This window comes from Chelmon rostratus, chromosome 10, assembly GCF_017976325.1.
Source record: "Chelmon rostratus isolate fCheRos1 chromosome 10, fCheRos1.pri, whole genome shotgun sequence".
Classification (NCBI taxonomy): domain Eukaryota; kingdom Metazoa; phylum Chordata; class Actinopteri; order Chaetodontiformes; family Chaetodontidae; genus Chelmon; species Chelmon rostratus.
In genome coordinates, this window is record NC_055667.1 from 21,279,135 (window position 1) to 21,297,259 (window position 18,125).

Below are 18,125 nucleotides of genomic sequence, written 5' to 3' on the forward strand. Positions count from 1 at the left end.
GAATAAGGTTAACTTGACACTTATGTTTGCAGCAGTTGGTTTTCATCCCTAATGGACACTGAAAGGAAACTCTGCAGCGCTCAGCAGTGTTTTACTGTACGCCCCATCTTCAAAGTCAAAACACTGTTTACCTGTTCCCGAGTCTTCTTATTACTATGTAAACAGGTCAGTCCGCATTTGTGTGAAAGAAGAAAAAAAAAGTTGTATCCTGAAGTCATATTTGTTCAGTTTTACAGGATACTGTTAATCAATTCTCCCAGCACTGGAGTAAAAGCTTGAATCTGAAATCCTGTACAGCAGGCTTGTGTTAAAGAATTAAACTGCAATTCTTTATGTATTTCTTTTAGTCATTGTGTTATATTACTGGAAGGCTTGTCAGCACTGAAGCCATTGGGGTTACAACAGGGATGGTTAAAAAAATCAATGGCGCACATTACCGGAACGCTGGCTTGCTTTTAAGAGTCTTTGGGCACAGAGGAATGGAGGATTTAAAAGGTTTGCAGGAAAACAACAGGAATGTCCACATGATCCCAGTGTATTCTGGGAATTGTCGACAGACATCCATGCTGACTATAAGGAAAGAGGAAACCCAAGCACTACAGATATTGTAGACACAACTGATAGTTATTGATGCATGGTACTGGGACTGTGATCCCAGTGAAGAACCTACTGCTGGTTATGTTCAGAAATCATTCAAACAGCGGTACTTAGTGCTGTTTTTCCAACATTTTATCTCACGAAGTAACCTTGCAAGATGTAAATCTGGCAGTAAAGCTGTGTTAAAAGTGCTGCAATGTAAAATTGTCTGTAACCGGGTTCAAACAGTCATTTTAAGCTGCCTGTTGTTTTCATGAGGTTTGACTATGAATTTAATTCGGCTATAACTTGAGGCAGCACTAAGTCACAGGATCATAAGTTAAAGACAAATTGTAGAGTAATTTACTCTACTTACTTAAGCCATGTTAAAAAGGTTATACCATGGATGTGTGGTTGCACAAATGTTTTGCATATACTGTCAGGTTGAAGTTGTTTATGTCCCTGTTCAGACCTATGCAAACTATTACAACAACCTATAAATAATGCTAGAAGGGCACTCGGAGAGCACAGGCCACCACCAAGGCCAACAGTTCACTCTATGACGTGCAAATCTGCGAGCACAAACTTCATGGTCAGTGTTGTCGCTTGTTGTTGTGTAGGTCGAACATTTTTCCTTCATATCTCTGGCGGAGTTCATTGCTGACAATTCACTGTATGTAAGAGTATAATGAGTAGCATGATATGTGTGTATTTACATTTCCATAGCTGCACCTTAGTTTGATAGAAAAAAAAAAGCATTGTACTAGTACGCCCTTGAAACCACTGTCCCTGAGAGCCCCAAACAAAAAACACAACCTCCTTCGTGGAGGTAATAAAGAGTGAATACACAGGCTAATGGTGGATCTTGCCTGCCTACGAAACTAGGAATATTAAGCAGTGGAGCAAATTGTGAGGGTATGATGCCATTTGAGAGACTAAACTATTTCTGAGGGCAGTGTTATAAAAGAGGGAACGCTGAAAACGTAATCAACCCCAGCACTGGCCCTTAACTCTGCCCAATTGAACGACTAATAACCATGTAAGGCTTGGCATCCATTTAGAGTAGCAACAAATTACAGCCTTGTAAGGTTTGTAGCAAATCCTGTCATAAAAGAAACTGAGTTCACTGAACCCACCTCCCCAGTTCTAAAGTTCAATACCAGAATCTGTGTTTTATTTTGATAAGTTTTTATACAACATTTGTAAACACATTAGATGTCTTGTGGCTTTGGTTAATGGCTTTTAATGCAGTGGAAGTGCCTTTTTGTGACATCCCGAAAGTGACTGTTTTGTTTAATTACAATATCAATTCTTAAGAGAAGCAAAGCAGAGCCTTAAATGTGTCTCCTTCAATAAAATAGCCTTAAAATCGAGGGGGGGAAAGCATGAGCAGGCCTGAATTTGAACTTGCAGACTAGTGACTGCTGGGAAGATTTAGACAAAAAGTTTTAATTTAGCTGAGGCCATTGTATTTCTTGTGCATTTGTGCAGAGATGCAGCTGAGAGCAGTAGATGTAGATTTTTCCTAGACTGTGTGGCTTTCTTGTACAGTGTTTCCTCATACAGTGAATATGACCAGATTAGTAAACAGTTAAGCAGTTTGTTATATTTTGCTGGCTGTGCATACAAGTTGCAATGCCTTTTTGCAAGTTAAGAGGTGAAAGTAATCGATTAAGGCAATCAAATTAGTAGAAACATACATCCCACTCAATTCCCTGAATTGCTGAGATGGGCAAGAAAATCTTCATAATTGCTCTGCCTGCTGTTGTCTAAGGCATACCATCTAGATAATGCAGCAGGATGATGTTAATGCAATTAAATCCTTTGGGTTTTGATCAGACCTCTGACACACACACATCTGCAGAAGGGCGAAAATAGGAAGTCTGGTCTCATAGGCTGAGTCACAGGTTTCCAACTCTGACTCACACTGTCAAACAACAATCAACAATCAATACTGTGACCTATTAAAGGGAACAAAACACTCACATAAATAATTCTTTTTATTCTTATGACAGAGGAGAGTGTAGTCAATACTTGTGGAACATGAACAACTCTCTCCCAAATGCTGGAAAACACAGGGTCTGGTGTCTGGACACAATGTATATCCTTTTTCTGTTGCAGAAAAATGTCGTCAATGATGTAGCCTTAGACTCAACCCTACACAACATCCAAATATTGACCGTGGGCAATCCAAAACACAAGGGTATTTGCTTTGCACTTTTCAACCCCTACTTCAGCATGTTACAGAACTGCTGAGTATTAGGAGATTGCATTGAAGGAGAGAAAGCAAATTTGGTTGGAGAAAAAAGACAGATGAGGGAGATGGGGATGCTAATAATGGTCCTTCCCTCGGAGACGCTCTGTGGTGGGCTTTCATCACTAAATCTGTGAATCCTCGTTCTTTCACGCCACAATTTTAGAAACGTTGTGAAGCTGGAGAGCGGTTTGTAGGCTGGCTCAGAAACAGGCAGAAGCGGGACGAGAGATACCTCAGAGTGGTAATCAAAATCAGTGCTGTCGTTCGTTAGCACTCTGTGCGGGGACCTTGTGGATAACAAGCAATGGGGCAATAAGCAGAATGAAGGAGTGTGAAATGATATGGGAACATGAACAGACAGCAGCCCTGGCCCTCCTCAAAGGACCAGGACAACATGGCTGTCAACATCTATTTTGCTCCCATCATTAACACTATACCAGCACTGGCTCGAAGTCCCTTTGCAGCCTTATTTCATCTTATGAGAATAGCCGCTTGAGTTTGAACTGTGTTGTCCAGAACTGAAGAAGTTCACCTAAAAGCTAAAATCTGCCCTTTAAAAAAAATAAAATAATAATAACTTTTTTTTTTCTCATCCTCAGGAATTGCTGGCACCCCAGTGGTCTTCAACGTGAATGGAGATGCGCCTGGTCGCTATGAAATCTACCAATACCAGATCACAAATAACACCACAGAATACAAGATCATTGGTCACTGGACAGATCAGCTCCACTTAGATGTACGAACATTTTTAAAAATTGCTCAAAATATGGTTGAAATACTGTATGCTTGACTTTTCTAATAATCTGAGAGTCAGATTCTTGTGCAGGTTGTTATGCTCAGCATTTGAGCAACGATGATCATACATCCTATAATTGACTGTTTAGCATTTCATTACTAATTCAGGTAGTCTTGACAAGAAATGCAAAAAGCACACGGCAATAAAACTGTAATCTGTAGCTTCTGGAAAGATGGGTGTTTGTGACCATGAGTCCCATTGAAATGTAGTAAACAGAGGAATTAATTGGCATTCGGCATCACAATTTGTGAGTTATTCACAAGAAAAATTGCACCATTTATCAATTAAGACTAAAGGCGACATGATCTCAAAATACACTTTGTCATTTGAGCTTATTTTCCTCCAACAGTGTCAAAGCACATCTTAACTTATGTGACATTTACAGCAGCTCTAACATTACCACACATAGCAGAGCTTCATTTATTCACCTTCTCATAACTTAGTGTTATCAAAGATTATGCTGAATGCTTATGTCGATAGGGCAACAGCCAACAGAATAATATTAATAATAAATCAGCCTCTTCCTGGTTGGCTTTAGAATTTATAAACACGAAGGCTAACAAAAGCTCTAGGTCCATACAGAGTGTGTTTGGCAGTACTTCTATTTCCACTTATAATTATGCTCATATGAGTAGGTCTACAATGGAGTAAAAAGAGAAGGGATTCATTTTATATTAACTTTATTTTGACATTTGCCTTCATTACATGATACACCAGTTTCCACTTTAACATATACATATGCATGGGGCACAGAATCTATAGTGTTGCTCATGTTTACATTAACATTTCCTTGTTTTAAATGCCAAACTTTGGGAGGAACAATGCATCATACATTATTTTTGTTGCTCTGCATCATTTATACATGAGCCCCCTGGCAATCTGATTTTGTAGACGTACATACCGTAGGTATGGTATTAAATTATTGTAGACATCAAGGTCCTGGCTTACTGCACACAGACCAACTTAGCAGCATCACCTGCATGGCAGAGACCTCCAAGGAAAATCAAGAATGCCATATGTAGATTTTTTTAGACACAAAACCAATCATCTAGTCCATCCAGATGTTTATTTGAATAATGAAAAGTGAATATTCCCTGGCCCTTTCTTCACCGCATTTTACTGAATAAAGCCTCTTAAGAAATCTGTGCTGTAATAAAAATAAACAACGTTAGTGCAACAGCTCAGGCACATGACACTGCACTGCACTGTGTTAAGACTGCAGTGCCACGCAGCTTGACTCTATTTACTTATCTTTCCTCCACTAAGTGCAGCATTCCTTGGAAGTAATTAAACAGCAAAGTTGTTTCCTGTTGAGTTATAATTCAGTGAGCTTACACAATGATGTCTTGATAAAAAGACTGCAGCTTTCATGTGGCGACTATTCCATTTACATTTTTTTTCTTTCCATCCAGCATGCACTTCTGTGTGTGTAAACTAAGTGTTAATTGAATTGTGTATTCATGCATTACATGGCACGTTGTTTAATATGTAACTAGAGTAACAATATGATGTAAATAGTGTTAATGTTTTTGCTAGAGTGACTTGCACAGTATTTATGTGCTTTGGGCTCGGGTTTCAGGGATGTGAATATATGAGTACAACAGTGTTAGTATGGTGAGGTGGAATAAACTGGTAATTTCTGCAAATGTCTCTCCAGACCAATGAGATGCAGTGGCCTGGTGCAACACAAGAAGTCCCCTCCTCTATATGCAGCCAACCCTGCCGTCCTGGGCAGCGCAAGAAGACCGTGAAGGGAATTCCATGTTGTTGGCACTGCGAGAACTGTGATGGTTACCAGTATCAGGCAGACACTTACACCTGCAAGATGTGTCGCTTTGATTTGCGGCCCAATGAGAACCACACGGGCTGCGATCCCATCCCCATTGTCAAGCTGGAGTGGAGCTCCCCGTGGGCAGTCATCCCAGTCCTCATTGCTGTCCTGGGCATCATGGCCACTCTGTTTGTGGTCGTCACCTTCATACGCTACAATGACACGCCCATTGTTAAGGCATCAGGTCGAGAACTGAGCTATGTGCTGCTGACTGGTATCTTTCTCTGCTATGCTACGACATTCCTCATGATCTCCACTCCCGATGTGTTTATATGCTCCCTGAGAAGGATTTTCCTGGGACTGGGTATGAGTATAAGCTACGCAGCACTGCTTACCAAGACAAATCGGATCTACAGGATTTTTGAGCAGGGCAAGATGTCGGTCAGTGCCCCTCGATTCATCTCCCCAGCCTCTCAGCTAGTCATCACATTCAGCCTGATATCCGTGCAGCTCCTGGGAGTGTGCATCTGGTTTGGTGTTGACCCATCACAAGCCATCATCGACTATGAGGACCAGCGTACAGCCAATCCTAAAATGGCCCGCGGTGTTCTGAAATGTGATATATCAGACCTGTCCCTCATCTGTCTGCTGGGTTATAGCATGCTGCTGATGGTCACCTGCACAGTTTACGCCATCAAGACCAGAGGGGTTCCCGAGACATTCAACGAGGCCAAGCCCATCGGCTTCACCATGTACACCACCTGCATTGTATGGCTTGCCTTCATCCCCATCTTCTTTGGGACCTCACAATCGGCAGAAAAAGTAAGTATTGCATTTCAAAAGTGGTGGAAGTACAAAATAACAACCAAGTTTTACCCATTTTTGCAATTAATTGTTTTAGATCAGATGCCAGTGCAGTCAGTAAGCTTTCTCCAACTGTACTGCATTTACACAGCGCACCATGGCAGCTAGTCAATTAAATTCACTTGCGCATGTTAGATGTCAGTTTTCCATTTGGAGTTCTTTTACATTTCCTGTGCGCCTCATTGTGAAGAAAATGGCCACTCAAATTATGTTTGTTGTATAGCATCAGCCTCTTGTGTTTGTGGAGGCTGCCACTATTCATCATGAGATGATGGGCTTTGTGCTCCACTGTGGGGATTACAAGGCTTTTAGAGCCGACTTGGGAGAATAATTCATTCACCTCAAGTTTGCTTAGATATGTTTTCTTTAATTGTGTTTCTGTGTGTGTGATTGATTCAGCCTCATTGGGTGGGAATACCAAGTAGTCAATCACTGCACATTCATGCACACAAAAATAGATAACGTGGGTCTGTGAAGTAGCATAAAATTACTGTGGCTGTTGATGTTTCTTGTCAGTAGAAAGTGAATCACAAATTACCTCTTGCAAGTGCTAATTTCGAGGTTGCTCAGTACAAATGCATTGGGAGCAGAGAGTGGTAATGTCAAGCTACTGATCGCAACAGAAGCGTCGGTATGGGAACGTTATGGTGCTGCACAATAACAAACTAAATAACAACCAAATTTCCAACTGCATGAAAGAGTGTGTGTTACAACGGAAGATGTGTGCGCATGGACATTGGCACCAGCAAAGTGATAGTATAGTCAAATGCCTAAACATAGATTAAAATATAGTGTTTCCTGGACAAGGCTGTGGGGGAGGAGAACTTCAAGAGTGGGACACACTTCATTCTCTTCAGTCTGAAAAAATATAAAATTAAAAGTAAACCAGCAATATCAGTCTTCCAAATTACTAATTTCACTATGACAGCCCATTAACATTTTGAAAAAATATAACTATAATTTGAAACTTGTCTGGCACTTACAACTGCCTTCAGACTCGACCTGCCAAGTAACACATGAAGTAAATTTCATCATGGAGATCAGGGAGTCATGTCTGCCATGTTCAATACTGTAAAACAAACAGCTCTGAATTCATTAACACACACATACATTTGAAAAAAGCCATTAGGCTGTCCTTTGCCCGATGTGTTTTTATGTAGATTTGGCCAAAGCCGTTTAGCATCAACAGGCAGCAAGGCTGTTGATGTTACGAGGTTGCCCACCGATGGCTCGCTCTTTTCTTTACTTTGTTGTTGGTGGACTGTAGAATATGTTGTGTACAAGTACAAAGGAATACTCTTTCAACTGGATTATCATGGCATAGTTAATTAGTTAATTTAAGGTTATAAGGATTTTGGATTTCTGTGGAAACAGCTTTCCCGAAAGTGTGACCAATAAGTAAGTTACCCCATGCGTGCGAGTGATGAAACAGGCAGCCAAACACAAATAATCTCTGTTCTTCACTTGTGTCTCTACCACTGAAGAGCAGGTGGATAAACTGTGAGGGGAGATCATTCTCTGACTAACAGGTTTTTAGTCCAATGCAATTGGTGCTCACACAAATTGTCTTGCTATGTTGTTATCACAAAGAACGAAGGTCGTATTAATTTACACCATTAAACAAAATGCTAGATAGACAGTCTAACTGTAAAAGAATACCAAAAACTATAAAGCGCTACAAGAAACACCCTATCAGCATTGAATAGGGCCCTGCACATTTTTCCAGTTTTCTGAGAAGCAATTTACTTTCATTTCCCCAGATGGATTGCATCCTGTTTATTGAGTATCGCCCTATATACACCATTAAGCATGACTTCATTCTTGTTAAATGTGACTATCCAAAAAGTTTACTTCTTTTATGGAAATAATCATTATTCAATAACACATTTACTAATTACTGAAAGTATGGTATTCTTTGGCCTGCCATGATCTGTCCCCTTTAAACTGTGTTGTCCCATTCAAAAGAAACAGTCATTGTTGTCTCCTCATTTTAGAAACAAACCAAATTAGAGTTAATAAGCCTTTTTCACAGCAGAAATTTTGACTGGTCATAAGCACAGGTGTTACTAATAATATTAACGATGGCTTTGTTCTCGTCAAGCGCTCCAGAAAGCCATGACAGTGTGACAGTGAGCCAGCGTAAACAGCACCAGGACCATGAAACTGAAGCAGGATGGAATGCATCCATTAATCTCAATATTTACACCTGTGCTCTTCCTTCTCTGACATGTCTCGCTAAAGGAAACATATGCAATAGAATATTCTGCGATAATTTCTTGCAATATTGTCTACATTCAGAATACCCAGAGCCAAATATATTTGGATGCAAGAACCTGGAAGAGCTGTGAAGTGTCTTCCTGTTCACATGCTTGGCGCACAGGTAGAGACAGCTCTGGCAGCTGTCTGGACAAGGCATTTGACGCCTAATGACAAAACGGAGCAATCCTGCATCAAAGAAACTTCATAATGGTTCAGCCCACTGAGGTTTCTGTCCCCAGCCCTGTTCCCTCACTGTGCCGACGGAGCAGATTGGCAATCATATCGGCGTGTCAGGGAAAATTTATGTCACCGGGGCTGATGGAAGTGGACAAGGGTCTTGGCTCCCCTCACAGAGTGACTCCCCTCTGTACTCCAGAGGGGTAGCAATATTGTTCCGAACTCACCCCAGGCCACGTGTAATCTTCTCAGGAGATTACAACACTCCCCCTCTATCACCGAGGAATGCTCATGTTCTGCTTGCAGAATGATGGAATACAATGCCCTATCACTTCCATTTTGCACTGACATCTCTTTTTCTTAACTGACATGGCTTTAGGGGTTTAATTTGGCAAGACTTCCCTACAGTGCTGTTTTTTTTATTACATCAGCATCTATCATAGTCACTGTATGACAGGTCATGCTATTTATTTTATTTCAGAATAATGTGCTACCTGTATAATGCATACACTAAGACTCAGATGGCTAAAAATTGCGACACAAACGACCTGCTGGAAACCGTATATTGCATGTTATGTTCTCGTTTAAAATATTATACTGTACAACCTGTCAGCTTAATTAGCTGTAAAGGTTTGTAAAAAAAAATCTTCTTGAAATGAGAGGAAAAACCCTGTACAAGCTCACATACAAACAACATATGTCATAACCCCATGTTGGCGAAACCTAATTTATAACTGTTGACATGTTAGTGGTGCAGGGCCCTGTGGGCTATTCCCATGCCAAAGACTCAGTCATTTGTGATGTCGGCAAATGTAATGTCAGACAAAACCTCAGGCAAATCTGTTTGAAGGATGTCTGCCAGCTGTTTTTCCACTGTACACTCTCCGCCTTGTGTTCATCAACTTCAGAGGACCTCAGCAAAGAGGCAAAGTCAACTGTTCTCTTCTTCCTCTGTTATCAAATTAACGTTTCTGACACTGGAAAACTGTGAAAAAAGATGGGGTAGAATCACTCTGCAACGAGCCTTCGAGTTCAGATTCATTACTTTGACGATTTTTATTACGTTTGTTAATGGAACAACTCTCTTACACTCTTAAACCGAAGCAATCATGTCTTCATATTTTGTTGGTCTGTGTACCTGATGTGTAAAGCCTTTCACAGCCTGTGTCAATATCAAATACGATCTGCCAGTTATATTTTTAACGGCCCCTGCGCTGACTCACCACATTGCCTCCATCAACAAATCAGAGATCGACTGTGTCTGAGCTCTGGGATGATTATCATAAATGAAAAATCACTTGCAGGCACTTTTAATATGCTGTAGGATGTTGCTCCCTGCTCCACAGTTGTTGCCTGTAGCTATATATCTGCTACCCAGCTGTGAGTTGCAGCTGTCACTGGCTTCAGAAAGCACACAATCCTTATGCTGTTGTCTAAAACCTCAGGGCAAAAACATCTATACGCAGACTACATAGACACCCATCAGGGGGGTACTTCTATTAGTTGTACATCATAAATAAACAAACATAGCAATGAAAGCAGAGCTCAGGAGTGATGAATCCTGCATGTGAAAAGAATGAGTAAAGGATAGCATTATGTGATGATTATGTGATGCTGTGTGCTGTGCAAAGTTCTCCGACATTAGAAGCAGTGATTTTCACATTTCTTGAGTAATGAAGTGTCTGTTCCACATGCAAGACTTTAAAATCCTCAGCCTATTGAAAGCAATCACATGCTCCAAAAACAACTCTTCTTCCCACAGTTTTGCTAGAAAAATGGCTCTCAGAATAAAATGCATGAATTCGATTTTCTTTAATAGCCTAAACTCAAACTGTGCAGGGTCAGTGACACAACCTTCATTATTGTGTGCTCAGCTTAACCTAAGATTCCAAATCGAGAACATCAGCCAGCATAGCCTCAACAAATGATTCTGTTTGCCTGTCTCTTCAATAGATGTATATCCAGACCACAACCCTGACCATCTCTGTAAGCCTCAGTGCGTCAGTCTCCCTGGGAATGCTCTACATGCCGAAGGTCTACGTGGTTCTCTTCCATCCAGAGCAGAACGTACCCAAGCGCAAGCGCAGCCTGAAGGCTGTGGTCACTGCAGCCACCATGTCTAACAAGTTCAACCCCAAAGGCGGCTTGAGGCCCAACGGAGAAGCCAAGTCTGAACTCTGTGAAAGTCTTGAAACACAAGGTTGGTATCACGCCTGATGGAGCTATAAAGGGAGAGAATGAAATACGTTCCAACCAGGAGTCGGTTTTATGTTGCTGTGTAAAATAATAGCAGTTATAGAATACACTTGTCTACTCTAAAGTAATGAACTCCTGTTTGTAAACATAATTGATGGCAGTGTTATTTTGCACTTCAGCATACCCAAAATTAGCAAGCCTTACGCGAACATACAAGGAATTAGGGTGCCATTTCAGTGCCAGCTAAAGTGCTGTTGTGCCATGGCTTCTTTTTGAATATGAGCCATTGCAGATGACGTAAATAGAAGTGTGTGAATTATAAGAAATGATAAGAGCGATTTCGACTCCTGCTAGCATAGGACTGGTGTTCCCAATTGCCCATTATTCAATGATTTCATTGATCAATGGAAGCACAATTAATCCTCATAGCCTGCAATCTTTTAATTAAATAACACAGCAAATTACTCATTAGATTCGACAAGATCCAATAACATTTTAAACTAGTTTTGTATATTCCATATATGCTATAGGGAAATGCAAAAAAAATTGAGTTTGAAAAGGGCAGGAAATAACTTCTCTGTTTCGCCAGGATAATCCTGCATTTTGAATACATGGAGCAGAAAAAGAGTTCCATTCTCACTAACTCTCACCACACTGGATTTGTGAATCAGGAGGTGTGACAGCGTGCCCACACTAGTCTGATTTTGAAAGGGACGAAAGAGACGAGCAGCTCAGTTTTGGAAAAGAGGATATTTCAATCACCAAGATACAGCGTATGAGTAGGCAGTCCCTGTGTGGGGGCAGGCTTAAATCCAATCAAGCAACCCAACATGTTCTGATTACTGAAAGTCCTGATTTTATACTCTGACAAGCTGAACAGTATAGAACGATGTGTATTAGAACTAAAAAGCCTGCACCCACACTTGTACATACACCTTTTTTTCGACCTCAGAATGGAGTGGTTGTATCTTATCCAATTACAAAGCCCATACATTGGTGCGAACGCTCACCCTCTGGTTTGAACTGTGAATCTAACACTGCTCTTTGTGCTTATGTGTCAGACTGTGTTGAGGGAGGGGAGCCTTGTGAGGGACTTTAGACTCTCAGGTAACCTGATTAGACAATGACTTTGCCCTTTCCTTATCTGTGATCACGTTTATCCTGCTCATTTCTGCTAATGTTCACCACAACACCCGTGCCTGCATATACTACGCACAAAGCATCCCGGCTGCACTTGGCTAAAATACGGCACCCTGACTGACACAAGGCAGTAATCACGCCCTCACAAATCCACCCTTGACCAAAAGACATTAACTTGGATAGACATTATGGTGTGTGGTGCTGTAAAATGGCCAATCAGCATGGTAAAGCCCGTTAATGTGGGAAGATGACACCACTCTGCCTGAGTGCAGGAGACGAGCGATAGCCACGTGTCGCCTGTGATTTGTTTCCCTGTTGACAAAAGAAGGAATTTGCGGTAATGGGACAACAACAACAATAAGAGTGAACAGGAAAAGACAGATGGGTCTGCCAGCTCCAATTCTTTCTGGACCATCTATTCTTTATCTTGGCCTTGCAGCACATAAATATTCAAATAAGGTTCATTTATCAATGCTTCTCTTGGAAGAGATGCTTTGGATGAAATGGCGAGAATACCGCCCCCCATTCACACACCCAACATGGCACTGACAACTATACAGGAACGTTTACCATTACACATCTCCCCTCTGCAGCACTCTTGCCCCGACTCGAGCTTTCAGCTGTCTTCTGATTGGATTCATCCCCTCTGACATATTCAATCAGCCAAGGCTGCTGTGGGCAGATTGGCAGATTGGTAGTGTGATTACCACCACCAAGCATGCTCGCTGAGGGCAGTTTTATTTAAAAAGATGACACACACGTACACAATGACACTTGCACCTAGACATATGTGTGCACACAAGCATGACTGCACACATGCACACAGGTACTGTATGGTATGATAGTCATGTCTGACCAGCAGTTTGGGTTTGTTATGATCACTGTGATCTGCTCTACAGTCATCTGTCTTGTGTTTTATTCACAGCTGGTATAAAATTTCATGAAACATGGAAAGAATGTTAAATGATCCCAAGACTGATAGTGCCAAGTCAGATCACAAATCGTCTTAATACTAGCATTTTAGATCTAATATGTTTCACAATTCAAAATGTTAGGACACTGACTGACTGCTGCATGCTTTGCTTGGTGCACAAAGAAATCTCAGGTCTTTGCATGTGGTAAAAGACTTGCATTTGAATGGTTACTATTGCATTTTATTACACTGTTGTGATCTGCTTGGTGGCTCTATATGACCCATTTTTTGATAAAGGATATAATCAGCTGTGAGGAAAACATTTAGACAGAATTTTCACTGAATTCATTAATGGCACTGCAATAGCAGGGACACTGATATGACCATTGCCACAGCCTATGAATCTGCATCTGCATCACTGTCTTGAAAAATATCTCATGATGATATGTTATTTAAATGTCCGAAATGTTTCCATGTACTATATGCATCAATGATTCAACAATTCAACAATGATTCAATAGCTGTTTTGTTGTTGTTGCTGTGTAAAATCTACTTTTAGAACTCGAATAATCAATCAGTCGATTGGCAGAAAATAAAGAAGCAAATATTTTGATAATCTATTCGTAATTTTTCAAGCAAAGATCCCAAATATTCTATTTCAGCTTTTGGACTTCTCTGTCTCACATTATAGGTTGAGTATTTTTCAGTTTCAGTGTTGATCAGACAAAAACAATCATTCTGAAGACTGTTGCCACAATTTAGTGATATTTCAAAGGCTAAACAATTCCTTAATTGAAAAAAAGAATCAGCAGACTAGTCTAATGAAAATAAGCATTAGTTACGGCCCTATTTTGCATTTCTGTGAGAATTTATCAGTCACGTTTCTACTGTCTTCAGCTCCTAGAGTAACACATTTCAGAGGAGGTATCACTCCTGTAAATACAGCTTTTACATTCCAACACCCTGCTATTATGATTGGTTCCACCTGCACTCGTTAGATGAAGACATGCATAAATAGAACTTCCCATCAATCTGGACCCACGCTCTAAAAGATCACTGTTTCACGCCTATTTTAATCTCACCCATCACCCTAACCCTTTCCTTTTTTCTCCTACACCTTCACCGACAGTGTTGGCCTCCAAGCAGACATACATAAGCTACAGTAACCATGCCATCTAAGCCAGAGACGAACCAAGGAAGCGGAGCAACGGCCTGCCTGAGGAGAAATCACCTGATTCTGGGGAATACTGGGGAAATACTGGAGGACTTCCAAGCTGCTACTGCAGAGAGGACTGGGGTGGAAAGATGGGAATTTGTCACACCATAAACAGAGAGGATGTCATATTTTTCTAGAGAATCAGGTAAAGGCTCAAATGCCAAATTTATGAGAAATTAATAGATTTGCAGAAAGGAGATGGGAGATGCAAGGGAGATTGGACAGTTAATTTTCCTCTTCCCACCCTTTCTGAGACAAAGTGAGCGAGTAGTGACGTTTCCAGATGCAGGCTGTGTGAACCACCTGGACCCTCAGTATGTTTTCCTTCTGAAGTGTATAGCACACAAGTTCAGCTCTCTCTGAGGCTGAATCATCTGTCTCATTTCAACAAAAACAGGGAAAAAAGTATTCCGTTTTTGTTCAAGTCAAATGCAGTTGACAAGATGAAACAGTATAAAATATAGTCATTATTTTTGGTTACTGGTATTATTGAGGTTGAAAGCTGCAGTACTCTTCTGTACATGCCTTACTACAGTACATTCAGTATTCCTACATATCTGAAACAGCGGAAAATAAAGCAGTGGGTCATCCCAGTTTTTTTTTAATAAATGTTTCATAATAATGATGATGATGCCATCATCTTGGCAAACCTAGTGTACAGTCCCAGAGCATGCTTGTGGGAGCATCACGTGTACTGTGCTGTGTTGTCAACGTCTATGGAATGCAACATTTGTCATGGTTGTCATTCACAGTGGAGATGTCATTTTGGATCATTACCCACTGGGTTACCCTCTGCTGAATGAAGAGCAATTTCAAAAACAAAAGGAGCAAAACTAAAAACAAATTACCATACCTTCATAGTTTACACCACACTCCATAAACATCCGCCAAGACTTCAAACATCCCAGATTTATTGGCCCTTATTTATCATTTGTTTGTTGATGTCTTTTTTAAATTCAAGCAGTTGGATGATTGTGAGATATTAAAGTAGCCCCATTTGTTGAGCTTCCATCCCAGCCAACAGTAAGAGGTCTTGACGTAATAATAACAACATACTTGCGCTTGGCACTCCCAAGAAATTATACTATCCACCGTTATTTCAATATTACCCTGTATTTCTATGTGTGGATTTCTAAATCTAGAGATGAAGAACTTAAAAATATATTCCTAATTTATATAGCGGTGGAGTAACAGTATTGTGTACCTAAATTAAGGAATAAAACATGAAATCAGTTTATTGTAATACCTGATGTATTATTTTTAGAGCTTTATGGTACAGTATGATTTGCATGGGACAGTAATACATGCAAACGTTCTGTAAATTGTGATGGATGTACAGGTAATCTGTGTTTTGCTGCTTTGTGCCAAGGATTTTTTTTCTCTTCTGGGCCATGAATTTTGAGGCTACAGAGGAAATGATTAAGGAAAGCTTTTTGGATTGAAAATTAGGCTAATGTAGTTATTGAGCATGAAGACCCATCTGGAGAAGGTTCAAGCTCAATTCCATCAAACAAAGTGTTCAAAGATAAGTAGGTGCATGCATTATATTTCCTGAGGAGTGATTTAACTTTCAGCAGGCTCAATAGGATCTCTTTAGGACTAGCACTTCATTATGTTCCTTTAAAATATTCTCCACAATCCTTGGGAATAGTAATTGCCAGATTTTCACATATAAATACATGAAAAAGTCACTTCTTTTGCAAAAGTAGACATTACAGTAAATCTGCATCAAGTGGCAGGGTCGCTCATAGTGTGGATCCCACTGAGAATTAACACTAAAGTCTGCAGCTCTGTGTAGCTTTAAGATTCATTTAGCACATTATTTGGATTTTTCGTAAACACATAGCCTGTATGGTTGAATCTCAAGGCTCTCACCAACCTTCTGAAAAGAGAGACACTCATTTCCAGCAACGCAAGGAAATTGTACATAAATCAGTGGCTAGAATTTAATGTTTAGCATCTTGCGACCCTGAGAACAGAGGTAAGAGGCAATATTACTTAATTTCTACAGGGAGGTACAAGCATGACACCAACAGAATGCCTATGTAGTTCTTTATATGAGGGATGTGCAAGTAGGCAGCTGTTTGCTAACATTTTAATGAGCCAGTTTTGTCTCAGGTTTGTGTTGCAATGTTTGTACGGGAATCTTTCTGCTCCCTCCTGGTCAAAAGTCGCTTAATGCATCACAGTAATACTGACAACCTCAATTTTCGATCAAAAAGGGGGATGTATAAGTGCTTGATAAATAAGGGCCAGTGCCTTCATTCTGTGCCTCATATCCATTGAACTACTCCTGCCATTCTTTCCATGCATCCTTCATGGTGTTGTTTTGCGATGTATCCATTCTGTTCAGACATAATGAAGAGAGCACTCAATGTACAATTTATAATTAAGTGTGTAAACTCCATTTCTGTCTGCAGTCTCTAAAGTACTTGTCATTAACAGTAACTCTGGAATTTGTCTCATTAAATGTTATCCTCAGCAATGCAAAAATATGTATGTTGCATGTCAAAAACCCATAACAAATCATGTGAACAATTTAAGAGAAAGGTACAACGTCCAGAAGGAAAACTACTGCAGAGGATTATAAATAACTAACATTTTGGTTTAATCAATGATTCTCTCAGCTCTCAGCTTCAACAAAAGACTAGGGTGTTGCCGCAAATGCTGTTTTCTCATCATTTGATAAAGTATTGTTTGTGGGATTGTTTGTGTTTGTGAATATGACCATTTACAGCTTTTTTGCCACAACCCCTCCCCCTCCCCTTTATTTTTCTAAAACACTTTGTCTGTGTTACAAAATAGAATATGTAAGTGCTGACTGAAATTAAATGGCAAGTTAATGTACGTTATTAAAATGGATTGATCATGTCTGCTTTATGTACTGAATTATTTGAAAAAAAAAGAAAGATAAAAAAGAATTACAGTGCCTGGATATTTATGAATTATCTATAGAAAAAATTAAAATGTGTAGAGCATGTTCATTTTTATACAAGATATTTCTAATAAAAGACTGTTTTGCTAATAAAGTGTTGCTGCTTCTTCTTACTTAGCATGTTTCATTAGCACTTCGATACAAAAAAACAATGTATTTCACCTTTAATTGTGACAAAGACATGCTTTTCTATAAGTACAGATCAACAACGACAATCATAATGAGTAATCCTTTAACCAGGGCTGAACAGCACAACACACCATATATCGTTTTCCTGTCGGAGTGCTGCTTCAAAATGACAAATATTAGTGTGGACGGAGCCAGAGTCGCTCGTTTATGTGCTTGTTTGTGTGTCAGGCAAATCGATGGTGCTTCACTATGCTGCTTGGTAGGTGTAGTGTATCATGCGCTTAATGGAAAAAAAAAAAAAAGTCCATACATTCAGACAACACCAGTTCTCACAATTCCTAGGGAACGGCCGCCATATTGGTACAGGGAAGCTTTTCCCGCTAATGCATGTATTAATGTATCGTGGCAGGAAAAATGATCAAAACTCGGACTGAATTTCAACCAATTTTCAAGCGGTTTGGTTTGTTACAAATGACAAATGTATTAATGATACAGAATACTTGGTTAAAAGAAAATTAAAAAGTGATTTATCGTAACAGTTATAGTTCTATCATAAAATTTAAGATGAATTTACCTTATGTAATGAATTTCTAAGTAAATTCTCTTTCTTCCTGTATGAAAACTGGATTTCATTATATAATGTTGGTTTCAATTTTGGAAATAAATGAAGACTTGTATTTTAAATGGTGCAATTTGCCATTATGGGCAAATAAAGAAAATACTTGTCTGACAACAGTTCTTGTTAAGGCTTGGTTGATGTCCTGGAAGCAATATTAATGTCCGTTGCCAGTCGCATGCCTGTTTAAGTGATGAACTGCACTGTTTGTATGTTTTATACATGTGCTACAATTTTGTGGCCTGTGCAGCACAACTAATAGCCTAAGTGTGAGAAAAAA

At 39.9% G+C, this 18,125-nt stretch overlaps 1 protein-coding gene across 1 annotated transcript in view; it reads left to right on the forward strand.

Annotated features, from left to right (window-relative positions):
- The window catches only part of LOC121612567 (metabotropic glutamate receptor 4-like), a 123,118-nt gene extending 108,990 nt beyond the window's left edge, over positions 1-14,128 (forward strand). The window contains exons 7-10 of the mRNA XM_041945537.1: positions 3,433-3,569; positions 5,287-6,222; positions 10,654-10,900; positions 14,079-14,128. Coding sequence (XP_041801471.1) covers positions 3,433-3,569; positions 5,287-6,222; positions 10,654-10,900; positions 14,079-14,128 — 1,370 coding nt within the window. The remainder of the gene's footprint in view (positions 1-3,432; positions 3,570-5,286; positions 6,223-10,653; positions 10,901-14,078) is intronic.
- The last annotated feature ends 3,997 nt before the right edge of the window (positions 14,129-18,125 follow it).